The 21509-nt window shown below is 33.4% G+C and overlaps 2 protein-coding genes and 2 pseudogenes across 4 annotated transcripts; 3 read left to right on the top strand and 1 right to left on the bottom strand.

Annotated features, from left to right (window-relative positions):
• The first annotated feature begins 4442 nt into the window (after positions 1–4442).
• On the top strand, positions 4443–5383 carry LOC104779196 (CASP-like protein 2A2). Its single transcript, XM_010503573.3, has 2 exons — positions 4443–4793; positions 4888–5383. The coding sequence occupies exons 1-2, from the start codon at positions 4606–4608 to the stop codon at positions 5234–5236; spliced, it is 537 nt and encodes a 178-aa protein (XP_010501875.1). The 5' UTR covers positions 4443–4605; the 3' UTR covers positions 5237–5383.
• Positions 5384–8907: 3524 nt separating this feature from the next.
• LOC104779183 (serine/threonine-protein kinase WAG2 pseudogene) lies at positions 8908–10729 on the top strand (annotated as a pseudogene). The gene has a single exon (XR_015591588.1). The product of XR_015591588.1 is annotated as a serine/threonine-protein kinase WAG2 pseudogene (transcript).
• Positions 10730–13190: 2461 nt separating this feature from the next.
• LOC104779175 (small polypeptide DEVIL 19 pseudogene) lies at positions 13191–13961 on the top strand (annotated as a pseudogene). Its single transcript, XR_015558414.1, has one exon. The product of XR_015558414.1 is annotated as a small polypeptide DEVIL 19 pseudogene (transcript).
• LOC104779169 (triacylglycerol lipase OBL1) lies at positions 13951–16294 on the bottom strand. The gene is made up of 5 exons (XM_010503553.3): positions 15711–16294; positions 15358–15614; positions 15221–15254; positions 14483–15144; positions 13951–14374 (listed from the first exon to the last, which is right to left on the bottom strand). The coding sequence occupies exons 1-5, from the start codon at positions 16138–16140 to the stop codon at positions 14117–14119; spliced, it is 1641 nt and encodes a 546-aa protein (XP_010501855.2). The 5' UTR covers positions 16141–16294; the 3' UTR covers positions 13951–14116.
• Positions 16295–21509: the final 5215 nt, after the last annotated feature.

Raw genomic sequence — 21509 nt, 5'->3', positions numbered from 1 at the left:
TTTGTGAATGATTTTGGTGAGAGTTGAAGTGAATTTATAGAGAGTATGAAGTACTTTCATCTAGAAAAGGACAATAAGGAAGAGTACTTAAAAGACTCCCGACAATAATCAAACCTAATTTTCAATGATATGGTATAATTCACATAAAACAATACTTGTTTTTTTTGTCAACGAGCTTAATCATTTGGTAACTTCAAAGTCAAGTGAGTATCAGTGTAACAAATTAGAACCATCTCTAACTTAGAAACCTATATGATGATGAAATCATTTGGTTACAGAAACACCACCTCAACAACAATCAAAACCAGATTATATCTACTCCATCCGTTTCATAATATAGGATGTTTTAGAGGTTTTTGCTTGTTTCATAATATAAGATGTTTTCAATTTTTAAAGCGACTTTTAAACTACTTTTATATTTTCTTATTATTTATTTTATGCAATCTTGTTTTTGATTGGTTAAACTTTTTTAAAGTAAACATTTCTTATTATGCGTGCTTTAGCTAAAACATCTTATATTTTGAAACGAAGGGAGTATAAATTAAACACATTGGTACGGGTGAAAAATCAAGTGATAGGTACGAAGTTGCTTTCAAAAGGGACGACGGTGTAGGGATTCTTCATTTATAATTCTAGCCGAAATAAATTAGCCACAACCCATCACCTTTTGAGCTTTTAATTTCTCTTCTCAAATTATAGTTCTATGAATTTCCACTCTTTTACTTGCATTCAAATAAGGTAGCTCAATGATTGATTTTATAATTTTTTTTTTTAAAAAAGTTGCTTAATACTTATATTAGATTCCCTGTTCTAATCCTCTTAATATATATGGCTGTATGATATGATACGTACCCGATTAATATATACGTACCCGTTCTTTCTCCAACTCTGGAAAATAAAAAATTTGACAGCAACATAATGGTAACATATCATAGCAAAATGAGTCGGCCAACCAAAGATTTGCCTAACTTTTAGCATTAATTCGTGAAGATGACATTTACATTAAACTACCGTCGTCTCTTACTAAATTGAAAAGCCAATTTGTAGGTGCTGTGTATTTAAGTTTGGTTTGTTCAAATATAGAAAGTTTGCTTCTTCTTTTTTTTATAAAACAAACTAATTTTGAAATTTTTTTATGGGCATCCAACTAATAATAGATATATTAAGTCATGTTTTATATTTAATCTTTTTATATATTCACTTTGAAGTTATTTTGATGAAATCAAATATTAAACTATGCTATTAGACATCCAATGGATGTGTTAGTATGTTACTACAGTACTTACTAATATAAACACTTTCCAGTTTCCAAGTACAAACTAATCAAATCACTTATAAAGTTATAAGAAAAATTCAACCACATATTTAATGCGCCGATGGGACAATTCAGGTAACATAGTTGTTAGACGTCGTACCTTGTATAGCAATTATAAATTGATACGGTTGTTTATAGAAACCACGGAAAGAAAATAATTTAAGAGGACCACCTCTAGCTATTGCATGGCGGAGAGAGGTGGCCGCGCCAATACGGCGTCGCATGGGACCATTTTGCTACTTCAAGCTTCCCGCCACCGTCTCCATTTACATAGAAAAGGTTTGTTTTGGAATCTTCCTAATAAACTGAGCCCTTTAGTTACTTAGTTAACGTAAGCTTTCAGATTAGCTCCACTCTAGCTAGAACTTGTAAATCTTGTTGAAGAATGCTTAAAAACGTATTAATATTAATGTATACAATTACAAACATGCCATTATAGACATACAGTATATAGAATCTGATATTATAATACTAGTTTCCATTTCACACTGTAAAGACCATCTATATATATTTCACTAGAGAATGGTCTTTACAGTGTGAAATGGGAAGTAGTCTTATAAACTTATCCATTAAAAATGAAATTCTTCTACGGGTTTCTACGACCATCTATATAGATTTCTTTGTCTTGCATAATTACACATTTCTGTCTGCGCCATAAAGTAGTGGAACGAATATAAACTGTTCGAATTAAATCGGAAAATGTGGTCATCCCATCTATTAGATTATATTCTTTGATCCTATCTTTTAGATTTCATTCTTGAGTTAGGGTTTTGGTCAAAATTCCCAGCCATGCATATGGAAATGGAATCTATGAATAAAACAATACACATATTTTATAATCGCATTTGTATGCCTATAAATACCGGCATATCTCGAGTAGGCTTTTACCACAACACACAAGAGTCAAGAAAGAGGTAACAAATTTGAAACAATTAGCTCGTGATCCGATCGAAAGAAGATGATTGGAGTCTTTGGTTGTATCAGAGGGTCTTGCATGAAGGAATAAAGAATGGAATTGAGCCAAGGATGACTTGCCGGTTTAAAACACAACCGGTTTATGACCATTGATTTGGTCTCATTCACAATCTGTTGATTTGTGTCTGGCAAGTTGACCTTGGCTCTCCTTCGTTCTCTATTCTTCCATGTTAGCTTCCAGATATAAATATCTACACACTCGTAGTCATGGATCGGACTTATCATCTCATATATGTAACATATATCCCTCCAAATTTTACTTATTCGATATTTGTCTCAAAATTATTCATCTCGTTAATAAGTCTTTCATGCTTCATATATATGTTCCTTTAAATTCTTGTAAAATCTGAGAAACTTTGTTGGTTAGATAAAACAAAACAGAAACACTTTTTTATTTCGTTCACTTTTAACTTTTCGTGAGAACTTAATTAGAATCTAACATCACTTTATTAAAGTATCATATATTGTCTCTTTCTTTCCTTTTTATTCCCCTTATCATCCAGAAATTGGAAAATTGTATAAGGGAATATACTTTTGGGTAACTATATTAAGCAAGTGTTATAACTTATAAGTGAAATCACTTGAGCAAGAAGTCGATCACTTAATACCAATACCTTTGAGCCTTCTAGTTATCAATTTTACACATTGGAAAAGTTATATCAATTTTACACTTTGGAGTCCAGCTGGTATAGGACCTTAATACATTTGATCTAAGGAAACGAAATTGGATATTTTTTACCACCATTCAATCTTCAGATTTGCGTGGTAATTTCATCAAATTAAATAGCATGGTATTTTATCTGAAAGCACGCTATTTAATCCTAACGCACGTTGTGAATTGTGATACGCATTACTCATATACATGATCGTTTTTTTGCCAAATAAGAGATATATATATATCTTACCAGACACCACACTATTTTTTTTTTCTCATTTATGATCCACGATTGCAATTTCCTCAAAGAAAATACTATTTTTCCAAGAGTCACGTTATTTTTTAAAAATCACTAATGTCACTAGAGTGCATTAGAAATTTTAAAAATATATATCTATTTGTTTTCAATTTACATGAAATTTAAATCACCTTCCCTGTTATGTCAAATTGCAACCATTCATATTTACTTAGTTTAGATGCTCGAAACAGACGCCATGTTTTTTTTTTTTTTTTTTTTTTCTTTTTGGAAGATACGACGCGTGGATTAGAGCATGATTATTGGTCATCCTTGGATGGGGATCAAAGTAATAAAAAATCAAAAAGTAATAAAAGAGTGATGAAAGAGAAAGATATAAGGTCTCTGCCGAGACCTCTAAAGACACCCTGAAATCTTATTTTTGCTAAATACCATCATTTGATTGGTTGATCTTTAGAAAACAAATAAAATTTAAATTAAATGATATTATGATATTAAAATATTGTTTCAGATCCCATTTTTAGAGAATGACCAATGGCTTTGCTCTTATGCAACGGTCGATACTAAAAATCTCATTTTGATGCGATAACTAGTGCTACGAATTCAATACTATTCACATTAATTTCAACTATTTCTGATTCTGTTCAATCTGTCTTGCGGGTGGTCAAATTCTTTTGGTCGCCCAAGCCGTGGGTGGAATCCATTTAATATTCTAAACTCGACTTAATTAAGCGTACAAAATAATGTGCTTGAAATCACTTACGTAAAGGTATGAACATGGACGGAAGTCTCTTGCTGTGTCAGAGAGTCCACCCAACTCTTGGGCATGTGCACAATACACTGGTGACTGGACCATTCATGTGAATGAATTTTCTTAACAAAAGATTGAGAGAACATAGCCCCATAAATCCGAAAATCATAAATGAAGGGAGACATATTAATAAATAAACAACCTATTTATCATTAATTACTAAGGCCTAATCAAATACTCCCTACGTTTCATATGATGTTTAGAGAAATATTTTAGTTTCATAATATAGGATGTTTTCAACTTTCTATACAACTTTTAGATTAATTTTATATTATGCAGTCTTGTTTATGATTGGTTAAATTTTTTAAAAGTAACTATTTTTTAATATGTGTTTTAACTAAAACATTTTATATTTTAAAACAGAGGGAATATCAAACTCCCTTCACTTCCAGTACGCTAATTCCAAATTTGGAAGACAAAATGATAAATTAGAGCAGGCAAAACAAGAGTCACCTAAAACTGAGACTAGTGACGGCATATAATCACATGACTATATTGAATGCTTGAGCGACTCTTTTGTCTATTGTGACTTGAAACCCTTAACATTATAAAAAACAAAGACCTCTCTTTCCTTAAAACACCAAAAAGAAAATATGGACAAGACCGATCAAACAGCCATTGATGGCTCAGCTCTAGAGCTTAACCGCACTGAGAAAACGGCAGAGGCGGTCGTGCGAGTAGTATCAATGGCTCTAAGTATTGCGGGTCTCGTGATCATGATCAAGAACTCCATCTCCAACGACTTTGGCTCTGTTTCTTACTCAAATCTTGGAGCTTTCATGTTACCTTCTTCTCTCAGCTCTCTATCTCTTCTTGCTTCACACTAGACATTTAATAATCAATGAACCTTTGCTTTTTTTTTTACCTGCTTGTAGGTATTTGGTGAGTGCTAATGGCGTTTGTGCTACGTATTCTCTTATTTCTGCTCTCGCGATATTAGCCCTTCCATGTCCAATAAGCAAGCACCAAGTCTGGACAGTGTTCTTGCTTGATCAGGTGGTCACCTACCTGGTTCTAGCGGCTGGGTCTGTATCTGCAGAGACGGTTTACTTAGCATACTATGGAAACATACCCATTACTTGGAGCTCTGCTTGTGACTCCTATGGAATCTTCTGTCACAAGGCATTAGAATCGGTTGTGTTCACATTCGTTGTCTCCCTTCTCTATATGTTACTCTCGCTTATCTCTTCGTATCGACTCTTCAGCAGATTTGAAGCACCCTAAGCACCGAAGTTGAAGAATACAGAAAGAAAGAAAAAGTAACAAAGAGGGACAGAACACAGACATATATATGGTCCTGTTTGGTTGAATACTTGAAGTGAAAGAGTACTTTGAATAAAAGAGTAACCAAATATTAATGTTTTTCTCTAATTGATTGATTTATCCTTTTTTGAGTTTTCAGATAATCGGATTTAGTCGGTTGAACTACTGTCATAATCTAACTCTTTAACCATCTCAACAAACTATGGAAAAAGGCTGAAAGGTTTTAGTCCTCGACGAGCTTTGTTTTCACTTTTTGACAACTTCAGTGAATCACTGCCTTGAACGTCACTGTTTTGACAAATTATTTTGTAGTTCAATTGTAATAATACACGGACAGTGATTAAACTACAAAATGTGGATAAATCAATCACAAAGCCTATTTACAGATATGGGCTGAGATTGTCTACTACGAGACATGGCCGAGATTTTACTTAGTCAACGTCACTGTTTGACTTCTGGAGAGTAATTGTAGACTTGTTGTAGTTGGAAAGGATGTGTTTGGTGTGTGTGTGTCCCTTGGTGCGTTGGCCGTTGGGTATGTTTATAATTAGTAAATAGCATTATATTATATTTTAAAGCTACTAGTTAGATATTTTATTTATATAGTTAAATAATTTAAACCTATAAAGTGGGCATAGTTCAATGTATTTGAAAACCCATATGATATGTTGTTGTTATTTCATTAAATAAATTGGTTGTGGGCTCCAAGGTGATGATTAGGAGCTTCTGTTCTGTTTTGATCTTAATGAACGTTTGGTACCATGTGATATGAGTCCATCTCAAACTTGTTGAAGTAAAGTGCTTTGGATTAACCAGGGAGCTTGATTCGGACACACTAACCAAAATAAATCAAACTAATCATCGCATCATTTATAAAGAATTCAAACTAAGATGCATTGCACCTCAAAAAGGGCTTACTATGGTTTACACTTCAATGCTTATTTTTTGGGCGTTAATATATATATGACTCCAATCTTGGTCTTGGAAAGAAGAATTGTAAAAAAAAAAAAAAAGGTCTTGACGGAAAAAATGATGTATAATTTACACATTCTCATGTTGGGCACGGATCAGATTAATCTCGAGATTTAAGTGACCAATGTAGCTACATTTATAAAGATTTTATTTGATAGACATCACACATAGATGAGAAGATGTTTCTCTTTCTGTTAGAAGTAGTTGTGACAAAATGGAACTATTACATCACATGAAAGGTTAGCATTCTTTTGTCTTCAAATATTAATGGTTTCTCTTAATTAATACAGGTTGGATTCTTTGCTACCATCAATTATTATTATTTTCTTCTCCAAATTCTTGTTTTCTTTTCTCCTGTCAGTGTATTATTATCATTCATAGCATTTGAAACTGAAGCAAATAAAAACAAGAAATCTTCAATGAGAGTTAGGTCATTCGTGATATAGTGATATAGCTAACGTGATGCCATACTTACTTACATGTATTTTGTATATATACTGTAAGTCACATTAGTACGTAGATTGCAAAGTAAGGCTACTTGCATGATAGAAATTGTATTATTGATAAGGACGTAATAATAATGTTATAATCACGCTCGATCATCAACCATAGTATAAATGGATCGATTCAAAACGCCAAAAATCCACGTGGTTGATTAAAAGAAAATCCCATTACTTCAAATGCAAATCGCTTTATAATGATATATATTGTCATTGTTGTGTTCAGTTACCAGTTAACATATATAACTTAGGGGAAGATCCGATCCTCGTTTGTTTTCCTTTTCCTCAGATCTTGGGTTTAACAATGTTTATGTTTTCACGATTTTGTTTTGCAACTTGCATCATTATGTACCGGTCATCATCTGATCTGGTATATATATATGTAGACTATAATTCATATATAAAATTTGTTCTTAATTATAAGTTGAGTGTAAGCATATTCTTTGAACAAACCATACCTAAATCAATTATTAATTCATCTTCGTATTCTCTTCGCTATACGACCGGTTTATGCCATATACTAATCGTCAAATGTCACCCGTTAGCTATTTTAAGACTAATTAAGATGTCTATGTTGTTGATAATAACTCCATGTATGATGTATCAACCTGATCAACGAGCAAACCACGAGCTAATAATCTGATAACTTCAATAATTGATCGACTTTAACCAAAAAAAAAAAAGAATAATTGATCGAAACTATAATTGATCGTAAAATAAAACAAAAATGATATTATAGAAAAGAATAATTTTTCAATTGAAAATAATAATAATTTAGGTATGAAATAAATGAGAATTGATTATTGAAAGAATTATTAATCTAAATTATAAGTAATATTTAGTTTTAAAAACTATAGGGCCTGCCCAAAAAGATTATAAAACGAATTTTAAACACGACAATGGTGGGTCCTATGTTGGCCACGTGGCGGACAAAGTAAGACTTTAAAAGTCGACGTGGGTCCCGCAACGGTAAGAAGACTGAGTAATGGCCCATCACATGGAGATCCAGTTCCCATATTCTCTTCAACATGCGAATCCCTCTTTAAATTTCTGACCCCCACCACAAAAAAAAACGATAAAATTTAAGTTTTAACTAATTAAACACCAATTATTCAATCTTGTTTCGTTAGGGAGAGGATAGAAAATAGTTTTCATAATCAAAATGTTTGCTGTTTACCAAAAACAAAACTGAAATCATTTATGAAAAGATCATACATGCTTTCAATCCATTCACTAATATTATCATAAGTTGTCACATACAACTTTTTACATTATGTTTTTGATTTCCAAAACACGTTAAGAATTAATATATTCCCATGCATGGTTTGCATTCGTAATCTCTTCTCTTTCTTTGATAGGTGAAAAATCATGAGATACGTTGATTTTTTTTGTTTTGCTAGTCGATTATTATTTTTAGTTTCTTTGTGATAAGTTAGTATTTATTGCGTAGCGACTAAAAGTCTAAAACAAAATAGTATGAATAATAGCAGCAAATAGTGAATAGTATAGTGAGTTACTCTATTTGGCAATACGTATTAACTATGTCTATGTGTATGTGACTCATGATATAACGAGTAGTAGAAATGTATAATGAATATAAATACTCCTTAAACGTTATAGATAAGATCGTAAGTGTAGACTGTAGAGTAACTACACGTAACGTAAGTGTGATGAAGCTAACTTTGAGGAACGTTTACAGCCGACAAGCTGTTACTGCCTCATTAATGCACACAGACTCTCCCCACTTAATTTCACTGACCATATGTTTCTTCACATCCAATTTTTTTTTTTTTTTTGTAAACTCCATCCTCATCTTTGTTACGCACCTAAATAAAACCTAAAACAATAATAAAATTTTCGTAAAAAGTTGAATTTGTATTTTCCCGTCAAGTCTTATGTTGTTTTTACTCTAATAATTAACTTAGAAATTGTTATGAATTATGACATTTTTTATAATCAATTTCTCGAGCTATTTTTCACTTTAACTTCGTATTCTTCTTAAAATATAAAATCGTCGGTGTTTGATCATGTGCTTGCACACCCAAGATTAGTCATAATGACTTTCACTTATGTTTTTATAATTATTTATTACTTGAATCAAATAAAAAACAAACAACCCGTTAAGGTCAAACCCATTATCACTTTCCCTTGTCATTTCCCAACTTCCCAAAACTCCCAAACACAAAAAAAAATTCATTTAAGCAATCAACATAATTAAACTAATCAAACTAATTAACTAATTAAACACCACATCTCACCTCACGTTTCCACCATAACATCTTTATAAATATCTCAGAATCCTCTGACCTTTACACACACAAAAAAAAGTGAAGCAAGAAAACAAAAATGGAACAAGTAGATTTCTACTTCCCTGACACCGATCTTGATCTCAGCTTCACATCTACCGTCACAGACCGCACATTCGCCTCCTCAAGCGCTCGTTCTAGCTTAACCTTAAGCTTCAACGATAGACTCTCCACTTCCTCAGCCGTAACAACCTCATCCGTCTCCTCCTCCACGGTCAACCACCGTCGTCATGATCCTCACTGGTCAGCAATCAAATCTGCAAAACTTCTCTCCTCCGATGGAAACATCCATCTCCGTCACCTTAAACTTATACGCCACCTCGGAAGCGGAAACCTAGGCCGAGTCTTCCTCTGTAACCTCCGTGACTCCTCCGCAAGATTCGCCTTAAAAGTCATTGATCGTAACTGTCTCACGACGGAGAAGAAGCTTTCTCAAGTCGAGACGGAGGCAGAGATCCTCTCCATGCTAGACCACCCTTTCCTCCCTACGCTCTACGCTCGTATCGACGAGTCTCACTACACTTGTCTCCTCATTGATTATGCACCAAACGGAGATTTACATACCTTGTTACGCAAGCAACCTGGTAACCGTTTACCGATTCAGCCGGTTAGGTTCTTCGCCGCCGAAGTTCTCGTCGCCTTAGAGTATCTTCACGCAATGGGGATCGTCTACCGTGATCTCAAACCTGAAAACGTTTTGCTCCGTGAAGACGGACACGTCATGTTGTCAGATTTTGATCTCTGTTTTAAATCTGACGTTGTCCCTACTTTTAAATCTCGCCGGTACCGGAGAACTTCTTCATCTCCGTCGCTTCGTCGGAGAAGAAGCGGCTGCTTCTCCGTGCAAACGGAGGAAAAATACGAGAGAGAAGAGATCGTGTCTGAGTTCGCGGCAGAGCCAGTGACGGCGTTTTCAAGGTCCTGTGTCGGAACACATGAGTACCTTGCGCCGGAGCTAGTCTCTGGAAACGGACACGGAAGCGGAGTTGACTGGTGGGCGTTCGGAATATTCCTTTACGAGATGCTACAAGGAACGACGCCGTTTAAAGGAGAGAGCAAAGAGCAAACCCTGCGCAATATAGTATCGACCACTAAGACCGCGAGTTTCCACGTGGACGGTGATCTGGTGGAGAAAGCCAAGGACTTGATTGAGAAGCTTTTGGTGAAAGACCCGAGGAAAAGGCTAGGATGCGCCAGGGGTGCGCAAGATATCAAACGTCATCCGTTTTTTGATGGGATTAAGTGGCCGTTGATTAGGCATTACAAGCCACCGGAGGAAGTGAGAGGTCTTGTGATTAAGAAGTCGTCAACTAGAGCACATGCTGGTCACGTGACCGCAGTTTCACCGCGGCGGAGGAAGTCGTTTTTGTGGAGGGCGTTGTCTTTTTTACTGCGCGGTAAAAGCTCTAGTGGTGGGAGTAAAAACCAGAGCAATAGTAATTATTATCATTATGTGGGCAAAAGCTACGCGAGTCGTAAACGTGTTTAAGGCTGTCTCACGCTTTCTTTCTTTTTTTTGTTTCTTCAAATTTTTCTCATACGATTTAGGGTTAAAACAACAAAAATATATATATAGAAGGCGTGCATATGATGTGTATTAGTGTATGTATACAGTAGGATATTCAACGATTTTGTATATGGAAGTTAAATTATACGACTCATTATACGAGAAGAAACAGTCTTTGATTTTGCCTTGCATTGATTTATTTTGTTTATCTTCGTCTACATATATATAATATTAGCAAAGGAATGCAAACTCAGTGAATGCATGCACTTGCATAGCTTCATCAATGACGTGTTCGATTCCGGCGATGGTATCTATCTGGACCAATGTACCATACGGTCCATACTCCATACTACTATTTATAAACTACCCAAAGGAGTGAGTTTTTAAAAAAACTTAAAATCGAAAATCAGTAATAGAAAAAGAAGGTAACTAAATAAATAACGGTGGAGTATGGAGTATGCGCTACTCTCCAAGCCAAAATTTGTTGATTAAAAGTTGCTTGTCCGATTATAATTCTTTTTTTTTCTTCTCCCAAATACAGAAATTGAACTTTTATTCCAAAAAACAGTCATGTGAAGAAAGAACGTAACAGTAGGATACTAGTTACTTTGGCCTAATTCAATTGATATCAATGTTATTCTTAGCCTTAAAGGCAGCGAATTTGTAATTCAACGAATTTTCGCAACAGCGTTTCGGATCAACCGGTTGTGAAAAGGATTAAGATAAAGCATATTTGTAAGGTTGCAACTCAATAAAAATGAAACGATTTCTGTTTTTTTTGTTTCTTTTATAGATACATACATGATTCCTATTAGAATTTAGAAATTTTCAAGTCTAGTTAATGGTTCACAGAACAAATTTCCGTAGTAATGGCTGTTAGTGTGTCACAAGACCCATTTATATTCAAAATGGTTTGGAGTTAAATATTGGGCCCTGACCATTAGGGCGATTCGTTCTCAATACAATTGCTTGAGAAGAGGATGCCACCCCCAACATGGACGTACGTATTAATAGGAAACATCATTAATCAACATTTTGATACTGGTTGGGCTTAGCAGCCTTTAGACCGACAATAGTGTATACAACACTGTATATATTATTGGTGTGTATAATTATAATGTGAACAAAACGATGTGATTGGTGAGGATATAAATGTGATCCGAATCTGTTGTGATCCGGAAATTGATACTCGAAGTGATGCAGGACTGATTAGAAAAATGAGGAAGAAATCATTGAGGGATGATTTTGTTCTACCCAGCTGTAAAACCGCAACGAATGATAAGAGAAACGGGAACAGTCATAATCTCTTATACAGATTTTTGTGTTCATAACTTAATATGCCAATGGTTAAAGATAATGTTTTCAAACTCAATTTGATATGGTTGGTCGTCCGACCATAATCTAGAAGATATGGTATTGTTCATATTAGTTTGTGTTACCGATTTACATGCAGTTTCAAGTAAAATAAATTACATATTTTAACATACAACTTGCAAAGTTAAACAAACCAAATGAAAATTCAATTACAGACGTCTAAAGTATACTTTGATAGAAAACACAAAAAAAATGCTATTTACATATATATATTTTGACTGGTTTGATGCATAGGATGGTTCTATGCTGTAAGAGATTGTTAGGATGAAAATATGAAAGTTAAGATTAAAATAAGAGAAGCGAACCAAACAAACCTACTCAAGTGGAGAAACCGAAGATAAGATTGCCGGTTCCATGTTCCCCTAAACCCAATCTCAATGCTTTGTCTTCTTTCAACATCTCTCCTCTTTTTAAGCCCACCTTTGTCCCTTTTCTACTCTTTCTTCTTCTTCTTCTTCTTCTTCTTCTTATTCGAGTTAAAAAATTGTGTTGAAGCCTATTCAATAATTTTGTTAGGATAATCATTTCCTTTTAAGGGTTAAAACAAGTAAATTATATATGCATCCACAGCTGTGCTAACCGCGTTTCTTTCTTTTTTTTGGTAGGAGTGCTAACCGCGTTTCTTACATTTATATAAAGACAAAATATAATTTTCACGATCAGTTGTCAAGACTAAATTTATCTTTATTTATAAGAGGAAATCAGTTTTGATAGAGCGAAATTCCAAATTTTATACTCCTTCGTCATACTCAGATGTCATACATAGCACCATGCATATTCAAATTCAGATATACTACTAGTGAGAAAGCAATATACAATGACAAATGAAAACTGATCTTTCAATCCTAGAGAATTACAATAAATCAATAATACATAACTTCACATGTTTAAAGGATTTAGTCTTAAAAAAAAAAAAAAAAAAAAAAAGATTTAGTCTTTATTTCGGTGTAGGATTAGTTATATCAAAAGAAACTTGCAAACTAACAAATATAGATAACACTCTTGCATAAGATAATATATATTCTTGGCAGTCCATGATATAATAGATGAGACACTGATATAATATAATATGTTTACGATTTCATGAAAGTATAGTTCCTTGGAGAATTAAAAGCGAGCCATGCAAATCTCAATGTCAATGAATAAAATAAAATAAAAAGACCATGTTCATCTCCTCTTAATTTACTTATTATTTACTACACTTCCTCTTGTTCTTAGCTATATATACTGATCAAATCCTTCTCTCCTTCATCAGAAATATTTCATTTGCACTCTCCTCCTCCACCCACAAAGGGTTTTTTTTTTGGGTGGCACCCTAAGTTTCAACCAAATGGCAGGATTAAAGAGAAAGTTCAACAAAGGTCACGCCTTTACAAGCAAATGTGTTTCTTTGGTGAAAGAACAACGAGCTCGTCTCTACATTCTCCGCCGTTGCGCCACCATGCTTTGCTGCTGGTACATCCATGACGATGAGTAGAGAGAAGCCTTTGAAATTCTCACTTCAGATTAACCTCTACATGTAACTATATATGTATATATATATGATATATCCCCTCCTTCCTCTAGGACAACTCCTTGTCCCTTCTTCTTGAAGCTCCATTGATGTTGAAGCTCTCCGTTGGTGTTGGTGGCTGTTTGGTTGCATGGCTTTGAACCCTCTCCAAGAACTTTTGATTCTCTCTCTTCAATTGATGCAATAACCCTGCAAAACCCTTGTTACTTTTTTTAACCTAAAGATGTCAATCTTTTGGTTTTGTTTTTTTTTTTGTTTGTTTTCATGGGTTATTTTGCATAAAGTGAAAGGAGAGATTTTATCCGCCGATTGAGCTGGCGGAGTTTGGATGAAGTTATGTAAGAAGACGAGTTTCATACTTTGAAATCTTTGGGAAGTTTTGGATTTGGTTTCATTTTGACCCAAAGAAGTCTCTTTTGGTTATATGTAAGATCTTGTTTGATCGTTGTCTCAGATCAATGCATCGACAAACTAATAAAACGAATAAAAAAATAAAACTTTAATTTTGGCAAAACTTTGGTCCTCTTCTTTTATTGGCTCAAACTCAAGCTAAACAAACCAGAACTCATCTTATTATATTATACGAACCAACACTTAACCGGGTTCCGGTTAAGATTTATTCCAAGAACCTACCTAGTTCCGGTTCGAAAAAAAAAAACAGAGCACTCCTCAGAGAGGGGATATCTGAAGGGCATTATCTGATCCAAGCCTAACTGAGTTCACGTAATCAGTCGGGCAATGATCCGAGAGACCAGGAACCAACAGCCCCATAAGCCTAAACAAGATCCTAAACCATCCTTCTTTGTAATCCGGTCCATGAGTATACCCCATCGTCAAGCCTCGAACCAACTCCCATACCGCAATTACATGACCAACAATCTCGTAACGAAAACCGTAAGGGTTTGGATCCGGTTCATCCTCTGCTTTCTGTCATATATATACAAGAAAACCATCATTAGTCAAAAGCCAACTTCACATTTTCAAATTTGAACTCCTTAAAGTTTGTCAAGTCAAGTATGATATATATAACATTACCGTCTCGTTGTAGAAGCTGTCGTAGTAAATACAGAGTCCAAAATGCTTGTAGAGGAAAGTTTTGTCGTCGTAAGGCAATCTCGGGACAAGATCGTTGCAGTAAACGACTCGAAAGTATCGGTCAACCGGTTGGTTCAGTTTAGCTTTCATGAATAAACCAACCTCTCTGTTCCCTATTCTCGGCTGTCCAAACGTGTAAACTCCAAGCAGTCTCTTCATTATCTCTGTTTCCTCTTTCAACACAAGCAATGTGGGAAACAGTATAGCTAAAGCACCTCCTAAGCTGTGACCCGTGACTACAAATTGAGCGTTTTCGTGTTCCGAAAGCAAACGTTTCAGAATGATTCTGACTGCGTAATAGGCACTTCTCTCTACCATATCTAGGAGTTTCTTTTCATTATTCTCTTCCTCAGAGGAGGTTTGTTCGAAGAGATGGTAATGGAAAGTGGGAGTGTCGTCTCTGTTGCCTAAACCCATTGCTTCAAGGAAACCCATATGAAGCTTTCCCACATTGGGGATTTCATACCAAGAATAGTCGAAATCGGTTCCCCAATCATCTGCATCAAATGGCTCAGTGCCTCTGAAGCTTATTACTATCAAGTTTGCATCTTTCTCCTTATCCGTAAGTATAAAAACTTGTGTAGACAACTGCTTCTGATAATCTGCAAACACACATGCATGTATAAAACTAAACCTGTCTAATTAGCAATGCTAAAACGCTAAAGCTCATTTTCTCACCATTCCAACAATCCAAGAACTCCACCAGATTCATCTGCAGGCATTAAAAGATGAAAACTTTATATAAAGTTGGAAACTTTTTTTTCCTCTCATGAAACGTGTTTTGAATAAAGTTTATGTACTTGATAATAACTTACCTTCCAATAAAGATCAACGACGTTTTCAACAACCTTGGCGTTCTCATACGCAAGCTTTGACGCCATCACACACAAATCCATAAGCCCACGACTTCCCAATTCGATTTTAGCATTTCCAGAAGAACCTGAACTGACCGAGTCAATGCCCTCCAAGTGTTCGACGAAATTCCATTCCTTATACAGACCAATTCTCTCATCAAGCTGTCCAATCGTACTCACAAATGTCACAGAGCCTCTCTTTGGTATCACAACTTTAGCTACAACACAAATTCAATTCACAATTAATAAACCATCCAAGCTCATAAAAAAAAATATATATATGATTCAAAGTTTCGAACTTTATTATAACTTACCTTGAATCAACCTGAGAAGCAAACCGAAGAATCCACCATTCGCAGAGAAGAGATTGAGGAAGAAGTCAATGACGAAACCTGTGTATTCCATCGGCGTTCGGAGAAGTCTGATGATCTTACGAACGAGGATCGAAACAACGATTACCAAACGGTGATCCTCTGCTTCCTCATCGATCGTCATCGTACTCCATCCTCCGTTTTCAGGCCGCTCCAAGAACTTTTCTTTGCTCGTTTCGTCGTCCCTGACACCGTACCGGAACAAGTCTCTGAACCCACCTCGGTGTGGTCGAACAATCAAGTAGTTCGACCCGTGAACCGGATTCGAACCCGCTTCGTTGTCTTTGTGCATGTCCCCTCTGTTTTTGTTTTCAATGGAGGCTTGCTTAAGCTTATAGCATATATATATATATATATATGAATGTATACACATGCATACAGTGATCTCTCTCTCTTTTTCTCTGTTTTGTGTTTAGAATGTTGCAGAGGGGAGGGAGAAGTTGCTTTATCTAGGACCTAGGTTAAATGTTTTCGTCATTTTCTTTTTTGGGACTAGAGATTCTGATTTCTTTTTTTCTTAAAACATCAAATTCTGAATTTATTAGTATATAGTTATAGCTTGTAACTTATTTTTAAAATTAATTTTTTTTGTCAATAATATTGATTCAGAAACTTACTCACCACCCATTTTCTAATTGAGTGTATAGTAAGGAACATTGTCTTTGATAAATGTGCATGCGTAATAAATCTCACATTTTAATGTGCTTTTATAATTCTTTCTTTATGAAACTTGATTAATCAGTATGGACCATACAGTATGGTTGATCAGGAAAAAAAAATAATTAGGAATTAGAATCTTTTATAGTAAAAAAATTTCTTAAGTCTTCTATCATATTTAGACAAAAATTAATAGTAATTAATTTATTCTGTATCCTCTTAGACCATGATTACTCATGGTTTCTTCCCAAAATTCTCTTATTAAAATTTAATGAAAAAATATATAAAAAAAGAGAAATGTAAGAGAACGCTGCTCCAAATACTAGGGGAAGAAACGTTCCTCTTTCATTTTTCACAGCTGTCAATTTCTTATTAGTAAATATTAAAATATTAATTTTTTTTCCTTTTTGAGTAACGGTAAACTGTTTTACCACTAATGATGCTCTTACTACTCTATCGACCATCAACGTGACATACTTGACAACGTTTACAGCTTAATATGGATTAAAAGGCAAATTTATAACCTGATTTTTTTTTTTTATCCATCTTTATTTTGGGGGGTCAATTTCTAATCGATAAAAACTGTGTTATGTAAAGGACCAATGCAAGAAAAAAGAAGAATACAGTTTAAAAAAAAGTGGACAAAATGAAAAAATTTGAAGATAAACGTTGGCACGTGTGTGTTGGTGTTCAGAATGTGGGCCTTTCATTACAGTGGCCCAACAACTCCGCGTGCCTACGTGTTTTAACGTGTTCTGAAAGTGAAGCCGTTGTCTCCAACGGCCCAATAAACAATCAAATCTGACGGGAGTTCACGTGTCATTTCTTTCGCATTCCGTCTTGCTCATATTTTAACAAGTGTTTCATTTGGCTCGCTCACACCTCATCTAAGCTCTTTCTAAGCTAAGATTTACATACATAACCATTTTTTACTAGAATGTGCAAGGGACTAATGACCGGTCGGTTACTTAAAAGCAACCCTCTCGTTGTAGATAGATTAAGAAAGTCCCAGTTCAATCATTTAATTTCAAGGCTTGTAACCCTTTTTTTGGAACAAATATATAAACTTCTTATCTTGATACCCACGTACGTAGCACGTCAGTTCTGTCTCCTAGCTCTCAGTACTCACTCGTCACTCCTAAGCCTTCCCGAAAGAAAGTAACAAGTACAACTCTCCAACAAGCAAAGCATTTTTTTCCTTACGTGTTTCTCTTTTTCTCAGGCGAGTATATATAAATAAACAAACAAAATGCACCATTTAAGTTAGCTTTTCATTTTTATTATTCAAATAGCAGAATAATTTTCGCTTTTCTATTTCAGTATCGAGAAAAACAAATGCTATATTTAAAATAAAATATGTACTATTTTCTATGTTTGTCTTTCAACGGGAATTTAGGTGGACTACTTGTTAACAAGTGGCTTATTAGCCTTATTTGATATTCCTAGATACTAGTGTTGGAATAACTTTCAGTACTTTATTTATTTAAAATTATAAGATAAAAATATGTTATTCGGTCCGTATATAGCATGAAAACCATATACAATACAGAGTCCCTAGACTCCGAAGGAATAAACCGATAAAGAGCATAAAATACGTATGAATAGTAGTACTAACGACCAAGTTAGTGAAATGAACGATACTAACTTACAAATAAATGATAGGATCTATAATCTACTATATAAAGGGTTTCTAGTGGGCTGATCAATATATTAATTGACATGTTCCTTTACATTTTCGCGGGTAGACAATTGATACACCATCGATTACAAAACACACTAATACACACACCGACCATTTTATTATGCGAGCAAAGAGTTCTTCTCTTGGACGGACCTACCAAAATAACGTAATTAGGTCGCCTAGCTTTTGTATGCAATTGAAAATCAAACTACCGCGTATTTTGTCGGCAACAAAATAAACGGCGACACGTTAGGCCTAGTCGCCTATTCAGGAATTAAACGACACCGTTGAGTGCGATTTAGCTTATTTTGTTTTTCAGGAAGATTTTTTTTTTTTTTTTAAGAGAAAACAAATTGTGTCCCTTGTTATTTTGTTTCATTTTAAGAACTCCGTATTCATTTGTGTAATGTCATCAGAACGTACCTAATACCTACTCCATGATACAGCCAAGTGTCCAAAAATAACCAAACAAAATTAGAGCTTATAATGAGCTCAAGATTACTAACAGTGAGACAGGCAAAATCGAGAAAGATATAAGGCTGATGAGATTATTTTTGTCAGTAGATAAACGTCATGTTTCATCGAAGCTAGCTAGCTAACTTGTTTGTGTTTCGTTTTTTTCTCTTCTTAAAATGTATATTAAAAATATTTAGTTGTTAATTTTTAACTGATAAATCTTTGAAAAGGAATTAAAATATGCTAGAGAGATACATCATATCTTTCCTTATATAATTTATACCGTCTGTGTCACCCCTTACTTGCTGGCACACGCTTGGCTTCAAGCCTCGATTGATCTATTCATCTACCTAAATTCTAACATAATATTATAACTAGGTGATACTCCATGCTACAGTACAAGATTATATATTTTGTTAGTTACTTTTTTTTTGTAATTTGTAATTTGTATTTTTGTAATATAGTTTTTTATTTTGACTTATTTTCTTTGTTTATGTTTATTTGTATATTTGAGATTATACAGTAAATTGGAAATCTTAATAGAATAAATAGTTTGTAAAATATAGCTTTTCACGGAAACAGACACACCGCAATATTGGATAGTAGTTTTGTAAGAGAATAGACATTGCACAATATCAGATAGTAGTTTTGTAAAATGATAGACACACCACAATATCGGATAGTAATTTTGTAAAAGGATGGATTTTTCTTTATTTTGGTTTGTTGTCAAAAGAGGGGAAGTTGCTTGTTAAATTTTAGTGTGAGATATTTCAATGGTTAGGAAACTATTGTATTTATAGTGAGATTAGATATATTTAGGTTATCATTTAGAAGTTAATATGTGATATAGAAGTTAATGTTAACAAAATTGTAAAAAAAACAATTTAATTTATAGTTTGATAAAAATACATGTTTTAACGGGTTTAACTGAAACTTTTTTAGATTTTAAAAATTTTAAGAGTAAAAATATTAATATTACTTAAATATTTTATAGACTTAAATATATTATAATATTTTAAACTTTCGACGGAGTTCTAATATTTATAATAATTTAAACATTCTATATAATTTTAAATATTTATAATCTCTTTAACTTTAAAAAAAACGTAAATATATTATAATATGTTTACTTTTTAAAATTTTAAATATGCTCAAATATAGAACCAAATTAAACTGTTAAATTTAGATACCTGATAAATCAAGGTTCCTGTTCATTTGTACTCAAAACATATTAGTCATATATTTATAGTGATTATGAACCATATTCCAAAATATTTAGTACTTTACATATATATAATTTCTGCTTTTTTATTCTTTCCATATATACTAATCATAATTAATTACTATAATTTCGTTAAGGAAATATTGAAAAATCTAAACTAAACGATGATTTGTTTTTATTTAATTGTATTAAGTTGAATTTTTGTTTCCGTAAATATCTCACAATATAAAAGCAAATCAAATAAGTTTACATATATATACAATTTCGTATTTAATCTATTGATTATTTTGGAAACAACAAAGCCACAATCCATAAGTATTAAAGATTTCTCATTATTATTAATATTCGTAATAATTATAGGGATTAAGTATGGTAGTAGTTAATATTCCCTCTGTCTTATAAAGATTGATGTTTTGGGATATTTTTTTGTCCCACAAAGATTGATGTTTTGTAAACTTCAAGAAGTAATCGTTGAAAATATTTAAACTTTTGAATTGTTATTGGTTTAAAATTAAATAATAACTCTTTAGTCAAAGAAAAAAATATATTTAAACTCAGTAATCATTGTTTTCTTAAAATGTGTAAAAATTTCTAAACATCAATCTTTTAGAGACAGAGAGAATATTTGATATTATTGAAGCCATTAAATACTCGGATACCAGTTTTATTTATAGGGATTATACCTCTGTTTGGCGACATGAATAATTATTTTGAACCAAAGAACATACATGATCCGAATATTATAAACCTGGAGTACAAAAAGATCCACAATTTTTATTTCTTCTATTTTCGAGTTAAATAGGATCCGCGTCCCGACCCGGTCGTAATTAAGTGGTCGAGCAAGGGGTATAATAGTCATTTAGATAAATCGTAACTATATATTAATTTAATTAAATTAAGTAATTCTCTAATCATTAAAAAACGTACCAAAACAAAATCATGATCCAATTTAAGTATAATGAGTACTTCTGTTTTAATAGTATAGATAGTACTACTATTAAGCAGTTTAACGATATTTTAATTTTTAATTATTAGTATTTATGTGGGCATCTACAAACAAAGTCTTCCGGGATTTGTAGTAAATGGTATACAATTTAATGGATAACAAAAAGTAGTATTGTCTAAATTTAATACACCATTTACTATGATAAATGAATTATATGAAAATATAGGTACAGAAGTCGGCAATAAATTAGTATATCATTAACATGCAATACTATATTTTTTTTTTGGGCAAAACACTACTATAATTCCAAAATGCTTAATTAAAAAGGCCGTTTCATATTTTTGTTGGTCTCGTCGGTGCGTTAAAAAAACTAGTAGTAGTATCCAAACACGTATATTTTTCGCCGGTCAAATACGAAGAGGGCAAGTTAAATAATTAAATTGATAAGAAAGCGAACGAACACGAAGAAATATTCAACGAAGACACTAAGGGAGATTAGAGGTGAACCACGTACAATGACCGATTAACACGTTTTAACCAAACTGGTAGTTCATTGAAATTGGGATAATCTAAACTAAATGATTGATTATCGATGATGTAACTTTTTGTTTGACAATAATTTGTAAGTTAACGAAATGATTGGCATATAAAAAAATCGCTTAAAGGATGTATCATAATTTTTTTGCAAAGTTAATTTTTTCTTATATACGAATAATCAAATTACTTGCAATTATATCTGGCTCCTTAATAGAAAAGGTCATATTTGCGCTACAGGAAGCT

Source organism: Camelina sativa, chromosome 1, assembly GCF_030686135.1.
Source record: "Camelina sativa cultivar CO46 ecotype springtype chromosome 1, ASM3068613v1".
NCBI classification, from domain to species: Eukaryota; Viridiplantae; Streptophyta; class Magnoliopsida; order Brassicales; family Brassicaceae; genus Camelina; species Camelina sativa.
This window is presented reverse-complemented; position numbering and strand designations above follow the sequence as displayed.

Coding starts and splice junctions, on each gene's coding strand:
- LOC104779196 (XM_010503573.3), top strand. CDS start 4,606: ATGGACAAGACCGATCAAACAGCCATTGATGGCTCAGCTCTAGAGCTT. Junction 4,794..4,887: donor TCAAATCTTGGAGCTTTCAT/GTTACCTTCTTC, acceptor ACCTGCTTGTAG/GTATTTGGTGAGTGCTAATG.
- LOC104779169 (XM_010503553.3), bottom strand. CDS start 16,140: ATGTGTATACATTCATATATATATATATATATATGCTATAAGCTTAAG. Junction 15,145..15,220: donor GTTCTTGGATTGTTGGAATG/GTGAGAAAATGA, acceptor GTGTGTTTGCAG/ATTATCAGAAGCAGTTGTCT. Junction 14,375..14,482: donor ACAGCTTCTACAACGAGACG/GTAATGTTATAT, acceptor TATATATGACAG/AAAGCAGAGGATGAACCGGA.